Source organism: Paramisgurnus dabryanus, chromosome 3 (assembly GCF_030506205.2).
Source record: "Paramisgurnus dabryanus chromosome 3, PD_genome_1.1, whole genome shotgun sequence".
Classification (NCBI taxonomy): domain Eukaryota; kingdom Metazoa; phylum Chordata; class Actinopteri; order Cypriniformes; family Cobitidae; genus Paramisgurnus; species Paramisgurnus dabryanus.
The window spans coordinates 25408564-25432525 of NC_133339.1; the positions used below are offsets into that span (position 1 = coordinate 25408564).

The 23962-nt window shown below is 38.9% G+C and overlaps 1 protein-coding gene across 1 annotated transcript in view; it reads left to right on the forward strand.

Annotated features, from left to right (window-relative positions):
* Positions 1-758: 758 nt before the first annotated feature.
* Positions 759-23962, forward strand: part of septin12 (septin 12) — a 67134-nt gene continuing 43930 nt past the window's right edge. The window contains exons 1-2 of the mRNA XM_065273766.2: positions 759-1046; positions 8417-9718. Of these exons, the coding sequence (XP_065129838.2) occupies positions 992-1046; positions 8417-9718 (1357 nt within the window). The 5' untranslated portion in view covers positions 759-991. The remainder of the gene's footprint in view (positions 1047-8416; positions 9719-23962) is intronic.

The window sequence follows — 23962 nt, forward strand, 5'->3', positions numbered from 1 at the left end:
TAACTATATGTCTCAGTGAAGACAACAGATGAACAGTCAGACAAACAGATAGACAGATAGACAGATAGACAGATAGATAGATAGATAGATAGATAGATAGATAGATAGATAGATAGATAGATAGATAGATAGATAACCAGTAAATGGCCTTACTCAAATTATAGCCGTTACAGTGAGCTAACGTTACTGTATAAAATTAATGTCTAAAATGTTATAACTACAGATCGTTTCTTGCCTGGTTGTCAAATGTGCACAGCAGTGATTCATGCATTGTCTCCCCTCGTCTTTTGGAAACCGAAATTTTTTTATTTTCCCAGGGGTCAGTTTAGTCGCTAGCCAGACCGATAAACAAGCACAGACCGGAGGTTAACTTCAGGCCAGACGCGTAACCACGGCAACGCGCACCCGGAGCAACGCGCGTGCGTCCTATAAAACCGTCTTTAATACGATACATTTCTTGTTTTTAATTATAGCCTACTCTACAATATTGCATTAACACAACAGAACAGATGACTTAATTTACAAAGTGTTTCATTGATAAATAATTGGCTACTTAAGAAACCCACTTCAACAAAACCCTTAAAGAAGTCTCGATCGACTTTACCTGTTCTCCACTCTTAAACTGAGGTATAGTTGGTAAGCACAAAAGGACAGGCGTGGGTTACAGGTGTAGCCGCGGGGTGGGTGGGGTGAAGGGTCTGGGGTGGAGAGAGGGGGGCAGGACTCTCCTCAGAGGGAGGGAGGACGAGGAGGAGGTTGATCCGATGGTCCGAGTGTGTGCGTGATAGAAGATCTGGCGTTGTTCTGTCGTGCGTCCTCAGATGAAAAGCAAATCCCACCAAAAGCGCAACTTTTGTGTTGCATCATAAGCAAAACAAAATCGTCCGATAAACCCGGGTGCTTTAAAGAGCTTCTACACTGTTTCACTAAAGTTTGTTTCTTGTGATCGCGTGCATCTGACGCTGGAAGTTTAGCTGGTGAGAAAGTCAGGATGTCAGATATCTCTGTAAATGATCATCTGGAGGGGATATTGTCTGATTTTGAGGGTAAGTCTGCGCTTTCATTCATATTCATTTATTTGTTCACTCGTTTAAAATACTATGAATGTAATTTATGACTCTTTATAAAGTTCGCAAGTGTAGTAATTAATTATATATATATATATATATTTTTTAACTCGTAAAATCCTTAACTGTGTGTCGCATCGGTTTGAGAGACTTTTTTCCACTTAAACCAGACGTGAGCCTGGGATAATGATTTTAGTGAAACTTTTTTTATGTTTAATATTAGGCCTAGTCTCTAAAAAAAGTTTTGTACTGCATGCTTATGGACGACTGTAAAAGTTGGGTTTATACATTTACGTATACAGTTTGGACAGTTTTGCAGTATTTTGTAAAAAGCAGTGAATATAAATTGCAGATATACATTGTCTATACAGTCATAACTGTAGTTGTATCACAGATACAGAACATTACAATGCAAGCCTGTTATTTTGACCAGGTTAGTCTTGGTCGTTAGAAAAGAGTTTTAATTGCAATCTTTTACAGTTTCCATAAGTTAGCTTACCTGTTTAATGCAGTTTAGTGTCTCGTGAGTGCAGTTTGAGCATCAATGTGCTGCTGTTATGATCTCAGCATGTTCCCAAATTACATTGTAGTGCATCACTGCATTATATCTCTACCATCTTCAACACAAGTCACTACCGAGTTTCAACACAACCATAATTGAGTTTGACATGTTTCTGAGGAAGAGAGCCACCCTTTCCGGAAGATCCATCATGGACATGCGACAGAGTGGACTGGAGAACAATAGTTTCTCTCAGTGTTTAGACAGGTGCTGATGTGAAGAAGAAAACAAATCAGTGTTCAAGTACTCAGTACCCATTTATTATTACATATGTGAAGTAGTAAGAGACAGTTTGAGGATGTGTTGTTTCTGCCATAGTAAGTGAAGTTGTAGAGTGGTTTGTTTGATAGATGTTTCATAATTTATTCATCAGATTTTTACCCTAACCATGTATTTTTTCGTAAAGGATACCGCAAGTGAGACATTCTTTCAGCTTTACCTCAAACTAGCCAATAGGGTCATTTGCGAACAAGAGACCAGTGTGCCTCCATGTGCTCGAGTGAAGATAGACAGAACCGCTGTTCATTCGGAGGCAAACGTCTGACTCTTGGATGTCAGACTGGAATGTTGAAAGACGTGTAGTAGTTCATTCATATGTATGCTTGTGGTCTGCAGCAGTGTTGGGGCTAGTTACTCAAAAAAGTAATATATTACGTATTACATATTACTCTCAAAAATAGTAATGCCTTACTTTACTTTATTACTCCCTGGAGAAAGTAACTAGTTATATTACTAGTTATATTACTAGTTACATTTTTTTTCTGGACAAGAATGTTTATTTGGGCAAGCCAGGGCCAAGAAAATGCTGGCTTCCTTACCCGCTACCGGACGCAGGGCACAGCGTTCGGAGAAACATTAAAGAGTGTGCACTTCACCGTCAAGTTATATTCCTTCCGTTGAACATAATAAAATATGACTGAATCTCCACCCGTCGAAAGTAGCTTTCTGTTGCTGGGAACCTTCCTCTGAAAAAGAGCTTGCCGTTGTTGACGCTTCCATTTTCCCGATCTGTCTTTGAGTGTGCCGCTGCCGCTCTGTGCTGCTGGCTGCCGGGTGTCGACCAATCGGTGATGGTAAATGATACCTCGTGCCAAACTTAGACCAATCACTCACTGTTCCATTCACGCCCTCCTCCCCTTCCCTTTTGTTCTCTGTGTTTTGTGCCTTGTGTGATGAAGGTGCTACTGGCGAATGTAACTAAAGTAACTAGCTCGGGAAAACTGTAATAATATTACCATTTTCATACGGGTAATGCCTTACACTACTAGTTACTGAAAAAAGTAATATTATTACAGTAACTAGTTACTTTGTAACTAGTTACACCCAACACTGGTCTGCAGTCATCCGTGTCTTATCAGTAGAAGTTTAATTGTAGGCATGAACGTTTATGATTCACATAGATGGCTGTTCAGTGGGTGATGAATGAAATGTGAAGGGAACAGAGAAAATGGTGAAAAGAACCGACCTCCACCTTCCTGTTGTGTAATATGAGACGGTCATTAGACTGACCCCTCAGAGACTCCGTATGCTGTATCTAGAAGCTACACTTTTGGTTTAGCCAAAGCTGCTTCTGAGTCATATGCTGTTGAATCATGCTAACAATGAAACCTACAATTAAACTTTGTTTTTCATGGTCTTTCCAGTCCATACATTCCTCATAGCATTATAGGAAAAGATTAAGATAAAATAAAAGCCCATGGTAAAGCCGTTTTGTTGAGGTAAGCTAAACCTGTAGGGCTGAAATATCTATGTATGGTTTGCAAAAAAATAAGTGTAAGAGTAATTCATAATGTCGAGATGCTTATTGTAGATTTGTGAATAGCATAACTCTAAAATTTGACTTTGAACTTGACCTTTAAAAGTTTTATTTAGGGGTGCTTGACCTTGCAATGTCCTTTTGGGATGTCTTCTTACTGCCTTAGAAAATGTTTTAGTGCTTAAAGTTATTCATTCTCAAAAGAAGATGGTTTGATTGCATTACAACAGGTTACCCAAAACTAACGTAACTGATTTGCAGCAATCCTCCAGTTTTTTTCCCTAAATCACGATTTAGATGATTGAGGTAGTTATATAGGTACTCAACCTTCTGTGATCATTTTGTTGGGTGTATTTCTTAGATCAGGTTATTCACAGGGTTATTAAAGCTATTTAATTATAATGACAAAAAATCTGGCAGGACAAACAGTGACTCTGTTAGTGGCTCATTCATGTTTCTAATTGTCTGACAGATGATCCCACATATCAAGTAATGCATGTTTCTGAATAACCGTACACAACAGGTGAGAGTCAACAAATCATACTCTGAGGTTAAAATCACGAATATGGGGGCTCCACAGGGATGCGTTTGTTCACCAATTTTATTTACATTATACACAAATGATTGCGTAACAAAACAAGATAATACTTTTTTTATAAAATTTTCTGATGACACAGCAATTTTAAGCTTATTAAATAAGAAAGGCAATACTTCACAGTATGTTTCAGAGGTAGACCGTTTGGTCGGTTGGTGTGACGATAACTCCTTGATACTCAATGGAACAAAGACGGTTGAAATGATTTTCGATCCTAGAGGTGTAGGAGACCATAGTCCTGTAATGATACATGGTAATATCATTGCACAGGTTCCTTCATACAAGTACTTGGGAGTCTATATGGATAACTCACTATGCTGGTCTTCTCATGTCAACAATCTTTGTTCCAATTTACAGAAGAGGTTATACTTTCTACGAAGGCTAAAAGCGTTCGGAGTTAACCAAAAGATCTTGCACTTGTTTTACAAGTCTGTTTTTGAGAGCTTGATAAGATATGGTATCACTGCATGGTATGGAAATTTGACTGTCCAGCTACAATCCAGGTTAGGACGTCTGGTGCACAATGCTTTTAAAATTATAGGAGGCGAGGAGAAATCAGTACAAGAGTTGTTTGATGCCGCCATTTTAAACCATGCTAAGAAAATTGTGAGGGACGAGACTCATATCCTGAAAGATAACTTTAAACTACTACCATCAGGAAAGAGATATAGGGTCTTGATGAGCAGGTCAAATCGATTTAAATACTCATTTGTTCCCATTGCAATCAAAGCTTTAAACAGAGAAAAAATACTGTGAATCACCATTGTGTTTTATGTATTTATATTTATTTTATTTGTATGTGTTTTTTTTTTTTTAATGCATGCTGTGTTATTATTATTATCATTATAAGGTTTGTACTGACTTGCACGCTGTCCAAGACAAATTTCCCAGCGATGGGACTAATAAAGTATAAAGTATAAAGTAAAGTAAAGTTAACTTTTTATTCCTGTTTGGTTCATTAGATACTGGATCTGAAATGCTAATCAAAGCACATGGGGGAATAACATATTCTGTTATACAGATCCAGATCATATGGCCCCCAAAAATCAGTGCTCTAAAGGCCAAAAAAGCAGTGCAAGTGTGTGAACGTTTTTCATGGCCCCCAGGGGTGTAAGAACGAGGCCTTATTCGCATCACTGCAAGGCTGAAAATGGCAGCCCGGAATTCAGGTTCCAGATGTGCCTCAGTAGAGGTGGTCTGAGCGCCTGAGCTATGTGCTTAGGGTGATGTTTGAGGGGTCGACTGAGTATACCTGTGAGGAATGTGTATGGGTAGGGGGTGGAGAAAGACAACAGGTCTGGACTTGAAAAAGTGGTCCCCCCCACATGCACACAACTGTATATACTCCCCACAAAAGTAGCTCTGAAAACTTTACCCATCAAAATGGCCTTTATTTGGTAGCATTTATATTGATTGTTTCATGCCCTATTTTATATATCTATCTATCGAAGATACAGTATTGGATGATCTCATGTTTCTCTATAAATCTATGACTGTAACATTGTACACTTGACCTCCCCCTTTTCTCCCATCGACGACCCCACTGTTACCACCCACAGGCTTTTCTCTGTTTGCCTTCCAGCCCCTCGCCATAAACCTTAGGTCCAAAGTAACAGCAGCTAGTGTCATAAACTAATGAACCTCTTGATCCTTCATCTGTGGGAACACATAGGGCACAGGCACAAACATATCTTTAATTGTCTCCTCATGCTTGGCCTGAAAATTAATAAAGGTTAAAGAGATAGTTCACCACAAAATTAAAATTCTTTCATTATTTATTCACCCTCAAGTTGTTTCAAACCTGTATACATTTCTTTATTTTGAACACAAAGGATGATATTTGTAATCAAGCAGGAACAAGAAGCACCATTTACTTCCATAGTAGTAAAAATACTATGGAATCAGTGGTGCCCAAAAACTTTTTTTGGCATATAATATCCCAAATATCCTTGGTAAACTGTGATTATTGTAGCAATTCCATGGTTACTTTGTGGTTTGCATGTTTTAACCCTAACCCTACTTGCACCATGATCACTTTCCCGAAAGTTTTTTTTGTGGTTTAATACAGAAACATTTAATAACATTTGATGTGAAGCATTGTTTTAAAAAAAAAACACCCTGGGAAGTTTTTAACCTGTCTCTAAGTGCTAGGCAATGGAAAATGCTTTTCCTCACGTACACCCTCATCTTTCCAACAACTTTTTTCTTGCCTGGGGGTCAAACAATTCAAAGCTGTGCTGAACTTAGTTAACAGGACATTTAAAATGACCCGAAAAGACCCTTAATGAGGGAATGTCAACAAATTGCTCAACAGGAAGCATGTAATCATCACAGGAGGCATTGACACCCATTGCAATTCCCATATCAGCCATAACACTGCCTAAATCAAAATGAGAAACGTAGCTGCAAAGAGACGGCTTGAAGAGAGACTAGAAGAGGTTCTCGGGATCTCCATTTTATCAGACGAAGCAGACACTGTGCTTCTGTATGTGTTAACAGCGAGGATTAAACTGATAGAATATTGAGGAGAGAGGAGATGGTGCGCTTGGCTGCCAGCGTAATTATTTCCTGAGCGTTTGACAGGGTGCCAGTAATTACCTGATACTGGCCTCACTTCGTCTCAGTCAAAGGGGAGCGCAAGTTTACACTTGCACGTGCTACACCGTAAAAAAAAAGCTGTTGGACTGTGCCGTTCGGTTCATGATTCCTCCTTTGCTTCACTTTCTGAAAGAGTTGTTAGCTAAAGTGGTGCGTATACAGTAATAGTATATCACTTCGAGTGCCATTGTGAGAGGACACACGCAACTTTAACCTCCACTCTTTTGAATTAAATGGCGCCCTAATGGTGTTCCTAACATATTAAATGGCTTCTGGGATGTTGAAGAGATAGCCGCTATGCACAGACAGCCGAGAGTCTGCTACACAAAGCGTCTTGCTGGTGGAATTTGATTAGGCCTGAACTTTCACAGCTGTGGGGCTTATGATGGGCGAACAGAATTGAGGGTCTCTGGTCTCTTGACTGTAATAGAAGGGTCTGGTTTTGCATGAAACGTGATTTCATTTAGTGTCTTACTGACTCTAATTGGTAGCATACCCTACGGGAAGACCCACAGCCTGGCTCCAGCCCTTCCCCCTATTGGGCGGAGATACCATCAGAGCTGTTGGGCGAGATCCTGTGATAGCTCCACGCTGATATCTGCTTGTTTACACAAGGCAGGACAATAGCACCTGAATAGGGTTAAAAACACAAGCATGAGGTTTGCCTCTAACGTCCTGTTATGCCGTTATGGCACGTGCACCACGCAGGGCAGAAACTAGTGCAATTGCAAGCTCCTCATGGTATCACACCCCAGACATTTCCAATTGTCATCACATGTTGCAATGCAGTCTACATGAAATACTCAAGCTGCCACTTCTAATTGGGTTTGCCACTGAGCTGTTAGGACACTTGTACTGTTTCCTGCTGGAATTCTCAGTCATGAAGGGCTGTTGTAATCCAAGCCTTCAGTCCCTGACACTATGTGTTTGAATTGCCCCTTTGTGCTTTAGGAAAAGCTACTGCCTCTCACAAAGGAAAAAAGGTCGGAAAGAACTGTTTGCGTTCGGCTTTTTGTAGCCAATTTCTGAGAATGTGGGGATTATACAGTGTCACTACAATTTACATACTCAAGGTGTAGACTTACCATTCAGCCCCACAGGGACTTTTACCAAAGTCCCTTGAACATAATAACATTTTCTTAGTACATGTTTTTATTTGACTGTGTTTGACTGCACTTCAGCTATGGTTGTTCCAAGTGGCTGTATCTAATAATTCATATTTTTACAGTTTTACATTTGCACAGTATTAAAAGTTTGTTTTTATAAATATGTGGTTGCTTAATAGTGCAGAGTTAAATTCAGATCATCAAATGATATTTGCACTACATGCCAAGACATAAAACTGATTTCCTAAAGACTTAACATCTTGGTTCTGAATTAAAATCTTTTTTTAGTGTTGTTTTCTTAGCCTCAAAGCAAGATCTTACAGACACCTTTGTAATTATAGTAAGGCTCTTTAAAATGTGTCTGACAGGCATCCATTCAGAAAGGGCTGTATGCCGCCCTTGCTGTGAAATGTCTCCATTTAAAGTTTTAGTGCATCTTTAAATCAAATACTGGAAATAACTGTCATGTTGATTTATGATTTTTATCATAAAAGACGTGCAAAACTTTACTGTAATATTGATATTATCACCTATTAGGAAATGTGTTACCAACAATTTTAGCCTTGAGAGTGTTACTCTAACAGAAATGTGCTTTTACTAGGTAAAATATAGCTTGAGATTTCATTTTGCGTTACTTACTGTATAATATTTCTTAAACCTTTAAACTGAGCCTATTTCGATTGTCTTGTAATGATAAACATGGATTATATTTTCAATTGTGTCTTTTTCTTACAGCTCTAAAGAGGTCCTTTGATATTGATGATGAGATCCCTACATACTCCCCTACATCTTCTGTCACATCTACCATGACCCCAAGTGCAATCCTAAACAAAGCAAATGATGTGAGGAATCCAGGGAACCAGGTATCTTCTCCTTATCGCTCCAGGATTAGTATCAACTGCAGTCCTGCCCAGAGCCCTGTTTTGAGAAGCAGGATGGTCTCCAGCCTGTCCTTCAATCGAGGGACAATGGGAAAGCCCACCATCAATGCCAACTCTGGTATCAACAGAGCTGCTTCTTTCCAGAACAAATTCAACCCTAATGGTTTCAATTCATCTAAAGGCCCAGGGAGTGACAATGACAGTCTCCATAGCTCTTCTTCCAGTCTGGAGTACCAGGCCTCATCCAAAATGTGCTCCTACACCAGCCCTCCCCAGAGTCCTGTTGGGGTTGGGGAATACAAGGCTCAACGCTTGGGTAGCCCAGCCCTGAAGAAGTTCTCCTCCCATGGGAATGTCTTCCACTCGGAGCTTGAGGGGCCTTTGGTTATTCCAACTGAACCCATGGGTATTAGTCATGGCTCCATGCCTTCTCTGGATCTCCAGATGGCAGAAAACTCAGGAATGAGACGAATGATTTCCCCTCTGTCAAGATTCACCAATGCTGGCACACAGTGGAACACAAGTCCTCATAACATCCAGAACAGCAGTCTCTACGCAAAAGAATCCCCTCTCAACCACCAGTCTTCTAAATCTAAAGAACCAGTGCGTCTCCACAAATTCCCTCTTGACCTTGACAACCTGGTCTTCAAGTCTCAGACAGAATCCACATCAGTGCCTAAACCACCACCAAGATTCCACACGTTATCCACCAGCCCCACTGTGTCGGCTAGTTCCTCAGCATCCATCAGCAGCTTGGACAGCACCGACCTAGCCATGACCCACAACAACAACAACAACATCATTATTGACAAGAAGGAGCCCATCACTCCTCCTGGAGCTATCCCAGTTCCCAACATAAGTGAATCTCCCGTCCTGCTTTCTCCAGCTCAGACCCCTCAATTCAACATAGCCTCTAAACCACAAGTGGTCCATGTGGCCCCTGCTCCCACATTTCCAGGACAAATTGGTACCAACCCTGGGATAGATCAGGATGATATCCATGCCAAAGAAAGTGTGGGTTCCATATTGCAGAGAATTGCCTCTTTCTCCAAAGTGGAGACTCCAGTGCCCAACGCACGTCCTGTCATCCCATTGAGTAATGGTGTTAATAAAGTCTCACCATCAGTAGTGCCCAAGGAGCTTAAGAGATCAGAAGGTAAGCTGTATTTGTCCTTAACGTTTTTGTTCAGATGTTTCATAAGTTAATAACTTGGGTTAATAAAGTTGACCGGGAGAACTGGGTCAATTGTAATGGTCACACTTCAAGATTTTCCGTTGAGCGTGCACTAAAAATGCCCTTTACAATGAATATGATTAGTTAAGCAAACAGAGCAATGTGAGTCTTAAGGTGGGTCTTTATTTAAAGTGTTGCTGTCATCACAACTGTCTTTCCACACCTTGACAACATACTGTAGAAGTGCAGAGAAAGGTGTGTGTGGGGGGCAAAAAAAGGAGAAATTCCTGGCATATCAACAAATAGCTGAGTACAAACAGTGATAACAGTTCAGGGGAGCCTGTCATCGCTGCCTACCCAGTAAAGTGATCCCTGGCAGCCATAGCTGAGTTGCACACAGCCAGAGGCTACAGACTCAGCCCCTTCAACAGTTACATTTCTCAGGTGCGTCAATCATAATCTCATCCTATCCAGGGAGGCCTACTTTAAGTACTATTAAGGATTAGTAAAATCCGGAGAAGGCCTGGAGTGTTGGAACCATAATTATGTTCTTATTTTTGGCTTTACATACCAATTGACAGAAATGAATTCAGGACTGCGGCTTCATGATATCAAAGGCATCAGGGTGGAGTAAAGTCAGCACCATGATCCATACATATCAACCAGTGGTGGTTGAGTCAGAAGACATCATTATTTTTATATTTATTATCTAATATAGTCTTAAATGAGAGTGTCGATTGAAACTTTTAAGAGCATTTATAATTGAGTAGAATACTTCATAGTCATCCAAAATCAGTGGTACCAGTGGCCAAATGGTTGTAATGAAGAAAGAGTAGAGTTAATAGCGGCATGATACACCTCTGTGTAAACTATGGCAATGCCATTGTCCATATTGTATCCACAGAAACTGCAATATGTTTGATATTACTGGGGTGTACCACAAACCATAATGAATCATAATGGCATATTTTAGACAAAATACATGTTGGAAAAAGAGTGGGTTTGGTTTGTTTTTACCAGTAAGTCAGGGATGTTGTTCGCCCTTGTTGTTGTGTTTTTGTCCATCAATACTTCCTGGGTTCATATAACCAGAGAGGACACAGTGCATTTCCTGCCCTAAGAAAAAAGAGCATTAAAATGTAGGGAATCTGCTTGTAACTATGTTTAGTCTTGTTGATTCTAGTTGTTGTAGATTCATCAGGTTTTGTGTCTTAACATCTGCAAGATCCCAGGCATCCAGCACTCACACTGCTTTGTTTTGTCTGCAACATAAACGTGACTTCATTCACGCAGGGTGGTTTATAATATCCAATGTTAGTAAATGGAGCAGCAAATAGTTGCTGCCCCAGGCTTGCACCTGAGGCTGAGCTGTGTGCTGTTTACTGTCAGTTAAGCTGCAAACGTCTGTACTGATGGGTTAGTTAGGAACAGACTTCCCAATGGTCGCATCAGTTGAAGTCTAGGACACGGGTGCTGTTTGTTATGATATCTGCTTCAGGCAGTGTTTTTAAGTGGCACTGCGTTGTCTTGTTTTTTTATTTCACTTTTTCTCTCTTAATATCTGGGCGCAGTACATGCTGATGTGGATCTTTCACAAAGCCAATGGGAAACACCCACCCATGTTTTCATCATGTTCCATCTGTATTTATTTTCTGAAAAGGGGATATTTTTAGGTTTTACGTCACCCACCCATCGTTCAGCTATATGTGGGCCTATTGATTTGCTTCCTGCGATAACAACGGAAAAGATCATTCACTGTTGTGTGCCAAACACACGACACGCTTGCAGCTGTGTTATAGCTGTCTTGGGACTTCCCAGTCTGCATAAACATAAATGTTACTGTCATAAGCTAACATGTAGTCTAATGTAACTAGAGATGTTCATATCAGTTAATTTTCCTAACCGACAACCGGTTATAAGATTTTAATATTAAATTGTCATTGAGTAAAAATACAGTTGACGGTTGTCTGTGATAAAAACAAAAAATTTTATTTCATTTGAAAGTGCAAACAGCAGCAACACATCAACAACAGAACCAGGATTCATACATTATCAGATATTTACACAACATTAGCTTATCAAAGAGCACGCGATCAGTCCAGATGATTAATATCCAAAAAGGCCGGATAACGGATTGTCATCTACCCCAGTGGCAATTTCTAAAGCAGGACGCATTTCAAAAGGTTTAGCTTTTGCGTCGTCTTTCTCTGTTTGTGCAAAAAGAGAGATATTTATGGTCAGGGTCAGAGGCCATCAGTGAAGGTCTGCCCGGATGTGCACGAGACGGAGAAGGACCACGTCATCTTGCGCGCATCTCCGTTCAGCTTCCAAACAATACTCAAACACACACACACACATGATTTTTTACACAAATGATTACTTCATCAGCACGTCGGGGCAGCAATAATTTGTGTCATTTACAGGACATTCACAAATTAAAGATAGAAAAATGGCGAAATGTCTGTCAGCTCATGACGACACGACAAATATTTTTTTCTTTTAACTGAAATCATACCTTTGGTTAACGGTTAAACGGTCAATATGAACATCCCTAAATGTAACAGTTTTGCTGGTATTGTGATCTATGTTAGCAAGCCTTTACATATAGTGTGTTATTCAGTCTTGTTTTTAGGCATCCAAGGCTTTGTCCACACGAAGCCGGTGCATTCCCTATCCGATAATTTTTTTCCTTGTTCTAAAAAAATAATCCGTAAACACGGCGTCGTCTCAAGAAATATCTGCGCACACACGAAACCACTGAAAGCGGTGTAGTATATATGCCAGACCAGTATGGGGCGCTGTAATTCTGCCACAGATATACACTATACACGGAGAAGACGACTTTGAGCATGCGCATTGCGCATAACCTTGCACGCTGTATACGAACCAAGAAGAAGAAATGGCAAACGCAACAACTTCAAGAGCAATAGCGGAGTCTTTCTCCTGGTTGTCTTCCGCGGTGGATCTAAGAGCATGTGGCATACGGTGTTGTCCATTATCGCTTGTTGCTCACCACAATTGCATAGAAGCAATAGATTTTGCTGTAATAAAGCTAGTAGGCTTAGTAGCTTCTGTAGCACAAACACAATCATGTAGTCCGCCATTATTGTTGTTGCTGTTACATGTGAGGCTGCCGACACGTGATGTGATGACGTTTTCGCTTCACAAAATATACGGATTGGCTGTACACACGAAACTGCAAGGGTGTCGATTTCAGATTTATCCACTTTAGGACCCGGTTTCAAAAAATAGCAGTTCCAGTCTCCCAAAACGCTGGATCCGTGTGGACGAAACGCCAATACGATAAAAAATGTATACGTATAGTGATTCGCGTCTCTTTGTGGACAGCCCCTAAGAATATAACTGCTCAAGCACTGGTGGTCTTCCATTGGTCAAACAGATAGACCCACCCCAAACTCTTGCGATTGGTTGAGCCTATTAAAATGATGTCTGGTTGGTCGATGTCAGCAGAACAGTTTTGCAAGTTTGAATGGTGTCACAAAGCATACAGTGTATACTTTTTGAAATTACAGTTTTGCTTGCTTAAGAGCTTCTGTTTCATAACAGGCCAGTTATCACTTCACTTTAAATTTACTATTTAGATTAATCTGCCCCAAGAGTTTCTCTTCTTCACATGACAGAAAAAAACCCTTCAAGAGATGTTTGACAGACTAACTCATGTTCAGCTGTGCACTTATTAATGTTTGACAATGATGTAGACACACACATTAAGCCTTAATATTATCCGTCGCGTTACAGCTGGCTGTAAAGATGAAAAATGTTCTGCTAATGTGTGTTAGCTGCCTAAATTATTGTTTTGCCATCACTCCCTTTAGCTCAAAGATGTTTTGCTTCCAAGTAAAATACATGAAAACAAAAACAGCCAAAGGCCTTTCCTCTATCTCTTCTTTCACCAGAGATGAGAGAGAGGGAGAGAGAAAGCTCATAAATACAGTAAGAGCTCCAAGCAGACGATGGTGTCTCTTCTGATACTGCTACAGCTACTTATGTGGTCAAATAAAGCATATATTCAGTCTGCTTATCTACCGCTTTTCATCATAGTATGACTTTTAAGATTTCCCCAGGTGTCTGAGCGTAATACTTGATCAGTCTCGCTGCTTCTGTCTGTCAAAGTGCTCCCTTATGCATTTCTGCTGTACTGAAATCCAGTCAAAATTAAAAAGATTTTCCATTCAAGTCTTTTCTGTCTACCTCCTCTTTATCTGCTGGGCCTTGGTTTCATGTCTCCGCATGTCTGATGTAACCCGAAAGCTCTTTGCTCCTTTTACAGCACAATTTATTCAGGATCTAATGACAATGATTTAGGGAATAAATTCTTCGCAAGCAGATGTTTAAGGCCAACCTTCCATTATCCCCTCCAGCTTAGGAAGACTTCGGAAGACCAGTTTGCTTTGTAGAAGTAGTTTCATAAATGGTATGAAGTTTAGTTACTTACAATTTTTTTTTATGGACATTCGGCCACTTAAGAGAACGATAAATTGTCAAATGTAATGCAGTCTTTCCGTTATACATGAAGTGACTAACCCACATTTTATTACCAAATAATGTTTGTACTCATTTTTGCAATGTTTACGGTTTACGCTTTCCAGTCGTATCTCAGTTTCTTTTGTACTGAGACGGAAATGTGTTTCCTCAGCAGATAAGACAACATTCACAAGCAGCAGCCGTATTCATATCTTAGGCCCATAGATCACTAATGGGATTGACTTGCCTGCCTGTTTTCCAGGACATTTATCCATGTGAACCCGGTGATCTTCTCTGTGAAAGATGTGGATATATTTTCCTCACATTTAGCATAATTTATATCGCTGTCATCGATGATTTATTACCTGTGCTCACGTTTGAGGAGCTGAAGAGATGAGCTGTGTTTACAGTTTGTGTGTGCAAACGCGTACCCATTCAGCAACATTATTTAGCCCAGCTTTAACAGATTGCAATAGAAACCATCAGGTCTAAGATCTAAGCCTGTTGAATGCTTTATTCTGATTGGTTGAGATTGGTCTGTGGTATCTGTAGTATAAGCCTAATAATTGACTCCGGTCCTTTGAAAATAATGCAGAGCTGGTTCTCATTGTGCCGCATTATCATCTTGGATGTGCATTACTTTCGAATAATTTAATGGCCCTTCGTCAATTATTCCTTACTTAAAGGTGTTACACTTGAATAGAGATAAATATAAATTAATAAAAAATAAACATTTCTGCATTTCAGAGGTAAATAAAAAAAAGAACACTCCTCTAGGTCACATCTGATCTCATCTAATTCTCTGAGCTAGCAATTCCTTGCTGGTAACTGATGGACAAGCTTTTAATTCTAGTGTTTGTCCTCACACATCATTAGATACGTTTTACAAAATAATAAAAGAAGATTTAGAAGCAAGCACAGGTTTATTTCAGACATCCAGTTCATGCTTAAATTCAAGTGTTTGTGGAGTAAACCATGAGTAGGCCTGCACACAATCTGTTTTTTGAGATTTTACATTAAGCCGCACATTTGTAAAGTTTTACACAGACCCTGGCCCTTGTGGGAGCATTTTATTTATTTATTATTATTATTTAATTATTATTATTTGGATTAAAGGTACATTCATTTTAATAGTGTTTATGTCAGCTACTCAGGTGGCTTTATAACTTATACTATATAAAACAGAAGGTTGCTATTGAAAATGTTTTATTGACTGGGATGAGATAATTCTTAGTGGAAAATATGTCCAGCCTGAGGGAACGTGCACATATCATCATATGTTCAGAGATGTTTAGTAGTGCTGACAGTCTGTGTAAGGGAGTCAGCGTTATTGAGTTCAGCACAATATATCACAGGACAGATATTATTAACCTGATATCGTGGATGCAAGGTTCTCTGGGAGAGCTTTGTTAAATCTGGCCCGCTTCCTAAACAAATAATGCCACAAGCTCTTAAGAGTGATATTAGTTATACTGACATTGTAGTAGTTCGCTTGTATTGAAATGTGGTTTTGGTGTTCATAAATAATTTGAAGGAGTTCTCAGTGAAGCAGAAGCAAACATCTATGACAGTTTATGTAATCCTGCTTTTGTACAAAAGTTTGGTTTTTGCACAGATGATAAGTAAACTTTCTTTTTGAAATTGTGATCCAGTTTGATAGGTTATCCACATTATATCTAGTGACATAACGGTTTGTATGTGATATGATGCATGCTGTTTATTCATTATGAATGCTAAAGTGTCCAATCTGCTAATGGGCTGTGTGCACAGATCACTTCAAACATGTGACAGGGAGTGAGGCCGTTATTCAGGTCTTTGGACAGGATTGCTGATTTAGAAAGTGCCAACAGTAATGCATGGCAGCTGGTTTGGGGCGTTTTCGATCTGTGTTTTTCCTCTGGCAAACAGGCAGTGCGAGGTGGGGTGTGGGTCAGCTAAGATCTTATGATTTAAGATGGGGTAAAATGCTGCAAATTTATGACTGCGACTACATCTAACTAGTAAAGAAATATCAACAATCAGAAGGCTCAAGTATATTTTACCAGGATACGTCTGTGTTTTACAGGGATTTAATTTATGAGAAGCTGCACAGCTTAATGCAGTTTAGAATGTAGCATTGCATAAGTTCAGCAACTGGAGTTTATCTCAAGACAGATTTAAAGCTGAAGTGTGTAATTTCTGTCATTTTCTAATAGCTGCTTTTGCATATCAGGGTAGGAACGGAGAAAGTATTTAAACATAAAAAATTTACACTTTGGCTTTATGCCATGCCATTTTAATGTTATTGAATCTTAACAATATGTGACCCTTTCTGTGAATTGCTGTGAATGCTGATTTTATAGAGCTGTAACAATTAATCCTGCAAATGCGCGTTTTCTCAATAAATGAATTTTTATGAGTTATGGTGAAATCCCAGCACATCCCAAAGCCAGGGGGCGATATCGTGCAGAAACTCCCTTTGTGCCACAGAAGAAGTAGCATTATAAACGCTATTCCAGGAAATGTCTACAGGAATATTTATATTGCTGTTCTTCAAATTGCTTCAGGTATTTTCATGATAATAAAGAATATTTTGGATGATATTGTTTAACGAGTGTTGCTTTTTTAAAATGCACGTTATAAACGACTCCGACTCATAATGATTTTAGATTGATAAGGACTTCCTACTGACCAAATGCCGTAGTACATGCACAAGCTGTGCATGAAACACATAATCGCAGCCTTGCGATTCAGAATCCAGTTCAGAAAGGCATGTTTAATGGGACACACGATTAATCGTTATAGCCCTATGATTTAATGTAGAAGGGTCAGAGACAAAAACGGTTAGACAAGACGAGAAATTCAAAAATCTTAAAAAAAAAAACTTTTTCTAAAAGCATGCATCAGGTTTATTTCAAAGCACATAGTGTATTTATGTTGATTTTATGCAATAAAAAATTACATTTGCACCATTTTTATGAAAGTTAAGACTGAATGGATCTGAAAATGTCAAATGGTGTAACCGCCAATTGAGAAATATTAAATATTTTATACACCTTGATGGCAAATCATAAAAACCAAAAATATTATTTTATAAGTTATTTCTTAATGTAAATTTTTCTGCGTTTTTGTAATATTTGTCCTGACATATGCTCTGTTTTCTAAATAATCGTTGACAAATGATGTAAAAATGTATGTAAAAAAATCATATTACACTAAACTAGATGATTATATTTTATTCCACATTTTTTATGAATTATTTTTATTTGTATTTAAAAAAATACTAGTAACACTAATGACACAGACCGGTTACGCCACATTGACGTTTTTGCATTTATACCCCAAATATTTTTTCAAAATGAAAAAAAAAACTGACTAATATCAGCTTAAATTGAATTTTGTTGGACTTGATAGCAGAGGTGGACAATACTTACATTAGTCACATTTTCCAAGCATCTGTGCTTTATTAGGATGTTTGTCTTGGGGAAATTTTTACTTCACTACATTCTAAAGCATAGAATCATACTGTGTATTCTTTTATATTGCGTATAATATGTATTTAATACCTAATTACATTAAAATTGTGTACTTGAGTAAGAGTACGTTAATGTACTTAAATATTAAATGTAAAACCAAAACTTGTTTTTATGAAATGTAATAGAGTAAAAATTATGATAATATATTTTGGAATGTATGTTTTCCAAAAAAAACACTGATTAAATACAAATAGTTGATAAAATACTTTTAAGTATAAAGTAAAGCCTCTGCTTGATAGTGACCCTTGCAACTTGTCAACCCACCTGTGGTCAGTGGACATTGGCATTAACGTTCTATTTACTTCTCCTTGTGGTGTTTTTTGGCAGTCTGTAAAACGATAGCTCCGAATTCTTGTTAAATCTGTTAGTACTGTCTATCCCACACAAGCTTTTTTCAATTTCAACGCATTTTCAACTGTGTTTTCACTGATTTCACACTGTACACAAATGCTTACGCTCTGTCTTTTGCCACTCAGTGGGCGTTTCGCTGAAGGTGACATTATGTGCATACATATATATACTATATATATACTAGTCTATGAATATCCAAATTAGTTTCTGCCTTTATAAACCATGGTTATGAATATGTGTTGTTTTTAGCACTAACAGGTTGTGATGATGTGATTGATTGGTTACGTGTGTGACGTAGCAAACCAAGGCGATTTTAAACCGCAGGAATGAGATGCCTTTGGAAAACACTAATATTATTGTTAAAATACTCAGCAATGGTGTTCAATTATGAATTTGCACATGGGTTGTATAACCACATATAAACAACAATAAAACCTGATTATCACAACATTGTGACTTGAAATATGAGCCAGTCATTGCATGTTGTTTAGCCGTTTCTTGGAGGCTTCAAACAACCTTTAGCCACAAGTTATCATCTTACTGTACTTCAAAATTCTCAAGATGTTTACCTTCTTTTGAAACATTGGTTGATGTGCAACTTAATCCCCTTATTTGTTAGACTAAGATGTTGCTTCATTCCGAACATTTCTTTGTTGACTATCCAAGTTTGAACATCAGAGCTTTGGCTGTTCTGAGATCTGTAGCGCAATACCAGCAGAGACTCCAGAAGGCTGCTCTCATCAGTCAAACGGGCACACGGGGAAATATCATTTAAGGGCTTTATTGCCGGTCATGTTGGATGTCAGGGATATAATCATAGACTAGAGACTGTAATCAGAACATAGCTGGATTGTTTCGACTGTTACGGTAACCACTCAGGTACCACCACCTCTGTGGGTAAACAGCGTTGTAACATGCCACACCTTCGTTCTACGGACATGATTGGTTTGTTGACCAATCGACTGTTTGTTATGCTCTGTGAGGCATTCTGTATTTAATCTGTGAAATATCCCGAGGGGCCAATACCGTATGAAGGGCCGATCTCAAACAGCAAAGAGTTTGCTCTGCACAGAGTCCATTGTTTTGACAGCTTCGCTGCGCACATTAGGTCGACTTTGATTCGAAAAGGCCATTCGCATGTGCTATTGATTGATCTTTCTCTCGGGTTTGAGTTTCCATTTCTCTTAGAGAGCTATGGGTCAAACAACAAGACCAACAGTTACTCTGGTTTCAAACGAGAAAAATCTCACTCTTTATTCATCTCCATTCCCGACACTGAAGGACCTTAGATCGGCGCTTTAAATTGAGAGGTTTTGCATGATTGGCAGGCTTTGGGGTTTTTCCATCATTTTCATACCCTTTTGTGAAGTAGGGTTATTTTGACAATTGCAAAAAGAAAGCGGGTTTTGAGTTGATAGAGCCAATTATTTATGTTAGTGTAAAAGCCTAAACAAATGGCAGTCACACACTGTGATGGTGAGACTGTGGGAGCTGAATGTTTATTCTCCTGATCTGAAATGAAAGACTTGGTTTTATTTTTTTTTTAGCTGTTATCTTTAAAGCTATTTGACATTCTCGCTGTGTTTGTATCAGCCTTCAAGGCACCGTATCTTTAATAAACAGGAAACTGTAAACTCTAAAGTGCTCTTTCTCACTAATACTTTAAAGTGACTCATCCGTTATAAGGGGTGTTATGTTCTCATTTTGACAGTTAGCTACCCCCCTAAATATATACTCTGTTCTACAGAAAGAGCTCTGAAGATTATAACATTACATTGCCTAAGGAATGAAGTAATAACCAAGAGGAAGATGTTAATGCTCTTAAAGTTCATGAGACTTACTTACATAAGATCTTCTGTTTCATTAAAGTTTTAACTTTGTCCCAGGAGTTCCCATAATAAAAATATACACGTGTTTTAGGCTGCATGAGACTTTGCATGTTATTTCTTCTGAAACTCGTACATGTGAGATTGCTGGACTATTTTTTATGAATCTGTGAAGTCTTCATTTGCCTTCAGTTTAATATCATTATTGTTTAGAGAAACAACACATATAATAAAGAGTTCTCATTTGTATAGTTTTTCCTTTAATAAATTTGTGCGACTGTTGCACATATACTGGAAGGAAAAAACTGCATCTTAAGAACCACCACCCGCTATCCAGCTTAATCTAGTATGCCAGATTAAGTATGCATGCTTTATCATAGACAACCTAGCACACAGACCGGGAAACTAAGGTGTGTGAATTGCTTTGAACACTCATTTTGTTGATGTAAATGCAGTGATTTACATAATTCCTTTAGTGAATGAGGTGCTACAACAACAGTGTATGCAAATAAATGAGGAGCCATTTGTTGTTTCCCCTTGTTTTACTATTAGTAAGCAAGAAAGAGCTCTCCATGCTTTCAAGGCGTTATATCAAGTTACAAGAAAGCTTTAACACATACTTCACCAGTTCCCACATAGATCCAGCTGTCTGGATGCACAAAATCTTATTGTGCTGAATTGAAAAAGATTTCCCGGGGGCATCTGGAATCTGCCATCACATCACAGAGGAGGTTTTATATGCCGTTTATGCCGTAAACAAGCGTCTCTTTGTCCAAATGACCCGCTGTTTGCAAGAAGCCAATACTTCCTCAGCACCTGATACGTCTGTGTGTGCCAGATGATAATACTAATATTTGGAATCTCTGCACATACAGTACTGTCATTCATACGGACCCTTAGGGAAAAGTCACAAATGAAATTTCTTTAGTATCTCAACTATTTCTTCTAGACAGTAATGAGATGACATTGAAAGTGAATGTAAATTGCTAGATGTAATGTCTGCGAAAAAAACCCCAGAAATCTCATTCATATCTCTTGTAGAATTTTAGGAGAGATCTTAACAATCTATCAGCATATACTCACATCTGCAAAAATCCCTAAAGTTTGAAACGGTTTTAAATTATTCTTAGTCAGATCATGACCAAAGTAATCTCAGCTATTTTATCCACATTTATTTTAAGTTCATATAATTATCTCAAAGGTACATATTGGTACCAAACGTATACATATCTGTACCCAATGGTGCATATGGCACTTTTCCATTGCAAACTGCATAGTACCCCACGGTTTGGTTTGGTTTGGGTCAGGTTGGGTCAGCTCACCTCACTTTGGCTAGGTTAGCTTTTCCATCGAGTTTAGTAACACTTCGGAGACGAAGGGATTATAGGCTGTCGTTATATTTGCGCTGCCTACTGCTGTGACAAGTGAGAGCGTCGTTGTACATTCCCATACATTTATTTATTTCTCAGTCCACCAAAAAATTAAAATTGACTGTCTCACATGATGGTTTCTGTACAAAGACCCGTGGCGTCAGTGGACATGCTCCACTGAGCCTCATTTAAGCATATATGCAACGTGCGTGTCGCGAATGTGCCGCCACAAACTGCAAGTCTGGAAAAAAAACTGTTATGGTGTTCCTGATTCTTGACCTGTGGATGTTTTTCATTGCTAAAATGGAGTTTGGGAACTTACAGCAAAGCACAGATGACAACAGGTTTACTCGAGACAGCGCAGGCTAGCATGAAGGTAAAGCTAATATTTACATTATAGCGATGACGCTGGTAGTGACGATTCTCTCAGTACAATCAGTGATCTACAGTGTTTTCGCGTCACGTTTTGGTATCAGCTCGGGTCGCTTGGTACCCCGATCGAGGTGGTCCTACAAAAAGTATCGGTTACTAAGTACTGCACCCAGTGGAAAAGCCCCCAAAAGTAATCTGATCCGACCCAAACCAAACTGTGGGGTACTATGCAATGGAAAAGCGGCAATATTGGGATCTTTTTAAAGGGTACTGGCCCAGTGACAGCCAGGCCAGTACATATTTTGACCATTTTTCTTGCAGTGAAACTGTTGTCTGATTTTGTGTGTTTGTTTTTTATTTCTATGAATGAATTCTAGAAGACACATCTCAGACAAAGATGATACTTGCGACGTAACTGACATCAAACCTAATGGTTTACTGTGGGAAGCGTCTTTGGTTTAAACAGATACTGATAGAAAGTTCCTTATCACAGCCATGACAGATAGCAGAAAAGCTTCAGTACTAATCTAGCTAATGCTAAGCATCTGTTTTCCTCCATTGATATTGATAGGCTTGTGTTTTTGGGATGAGAGGTGCATCAGCTGTTCATAATGGAAGGCTGTTTGTTTTTGTGTTTATCCTTTTTAACAGGACAAGGAACTACACGCGAGGAAGGAAATGCCTGATCCGTGAACTAAACTAAACCTGTGTATATCCGTCTTTTGAAAGCCTTAATAAACTCACCCAAGTGTGTAAACATGAAAGATAAGGCTAAGATATACTTATGCCTGCTTTTGAAATCCATCCAATTCCCATAAAAAGCAAGCTGCGTGTCAACTTTGGCCTGCGCATCCTTTGCCGCCAACAATGCAGCATACAAATGGCCTACAGTCTGCAAGTGATGGGGCATCCCATTGACCCACTGCTTTTTGCATTTCTCTGCATTGTACGATGATACTGAACAAACCCACAAACCCTTTAAAAGCGTGCGTGAGCAGTGCTACCTTTTTTACACAGCTAGAAAGTCAGACATCTTTTAAAGCATGTAGGCAAAGGCCTGTGTCAACAATGCCACGCTGCGTGAGAAGTAGACCGGTCCAACTTTAAAATTGATTAAAACACTAAACGGCACAAATGCTGTATTGTGCCTCCAATAAAATCATTTACACCCGTGTGATTGCTATGACCCTGAACCAGATCATCTCCAATCATTTTACACTGCTTTTTCCAAATGGACTGGACCCAACATGCAAAACATGCTTTGAGGGTATAAATCATTTTTAATTAGGTGAGCACTCAATTACAAAGATTGCTCTCTTAAAGTGAGTTAGGCAAATTGATGAGGCTAATGCTTATTTCACAGGGAGATTAAGTGGGGCGACACAGGGTGTTCACCCTTCTGTCTGGAGATAAGGACAGCAGGCACCCTGCTGAGGACAACAGGATGAGGGACAACAGGGGATGGGATCAGAAAGAAAAAGGTTGTTTGAATCTTTGAGTACAGGGGTGTTTGATAAGATATGGGCGTCATGGGCCTCCTTTTTTGAGAAGACACCAGTAGTAGTTCTGGTAGATAAAACGTCTTTTATGGAACGTAGTGGGTTTCAATGAAATGTAGGACATATCCAGTAACCATGCAACTTACTTTAAAAAAAAAATTCCTAGAGATTGGCACGGTTCTGCTGATGTCTCTGAATTAGATTTTTTTGATGATCAGTTGTTCTCTTCTGTAAGACTACATGAGACTTAGGAAAGCGTTGTGAATTCATTTACTGTCAGAGATTTAAACAGCATCTGGTGATGAGATCCTGTTATTGTTGGTGCAAAGGAAAGCTTTACAAGGCCTTGAACATTGACTGGAGTTGTCCGGTCAGCCAGCTGAGTGGAAACGGAATAAGGATGTGATCGTCACCTTAAACAACGACTCCAAGCAGGAAACGGTTACAATAGAATAAAACGTCCTCTTATGTAATATTTTAAATGTCAATCATTAGTAATGCAATCGCACACATTCATAATCATCATAGTTTCAGGCTGTCAAAGCAAACTCCAAATATTTGACCTGCGGGTCCTTTAGAAAATATTTTGATGTGTGGGCTTTAAATGCACAAGGGACAGAGAGGAGACTGAAAGGGTTCTCTGTAGGAAAAAAAATTGACGTAGGAAATAAATCCAAACAAATATTAATATGTACACTGGAAACATGTCTTACTTTTTTGTCTTGTTTTCCAGTACAAATATTTTTAGGAAACTTAAATCAAGATACATTTTTCAAGATAAAAAAAGTTTTGTTTTCTAAAAAAAAGT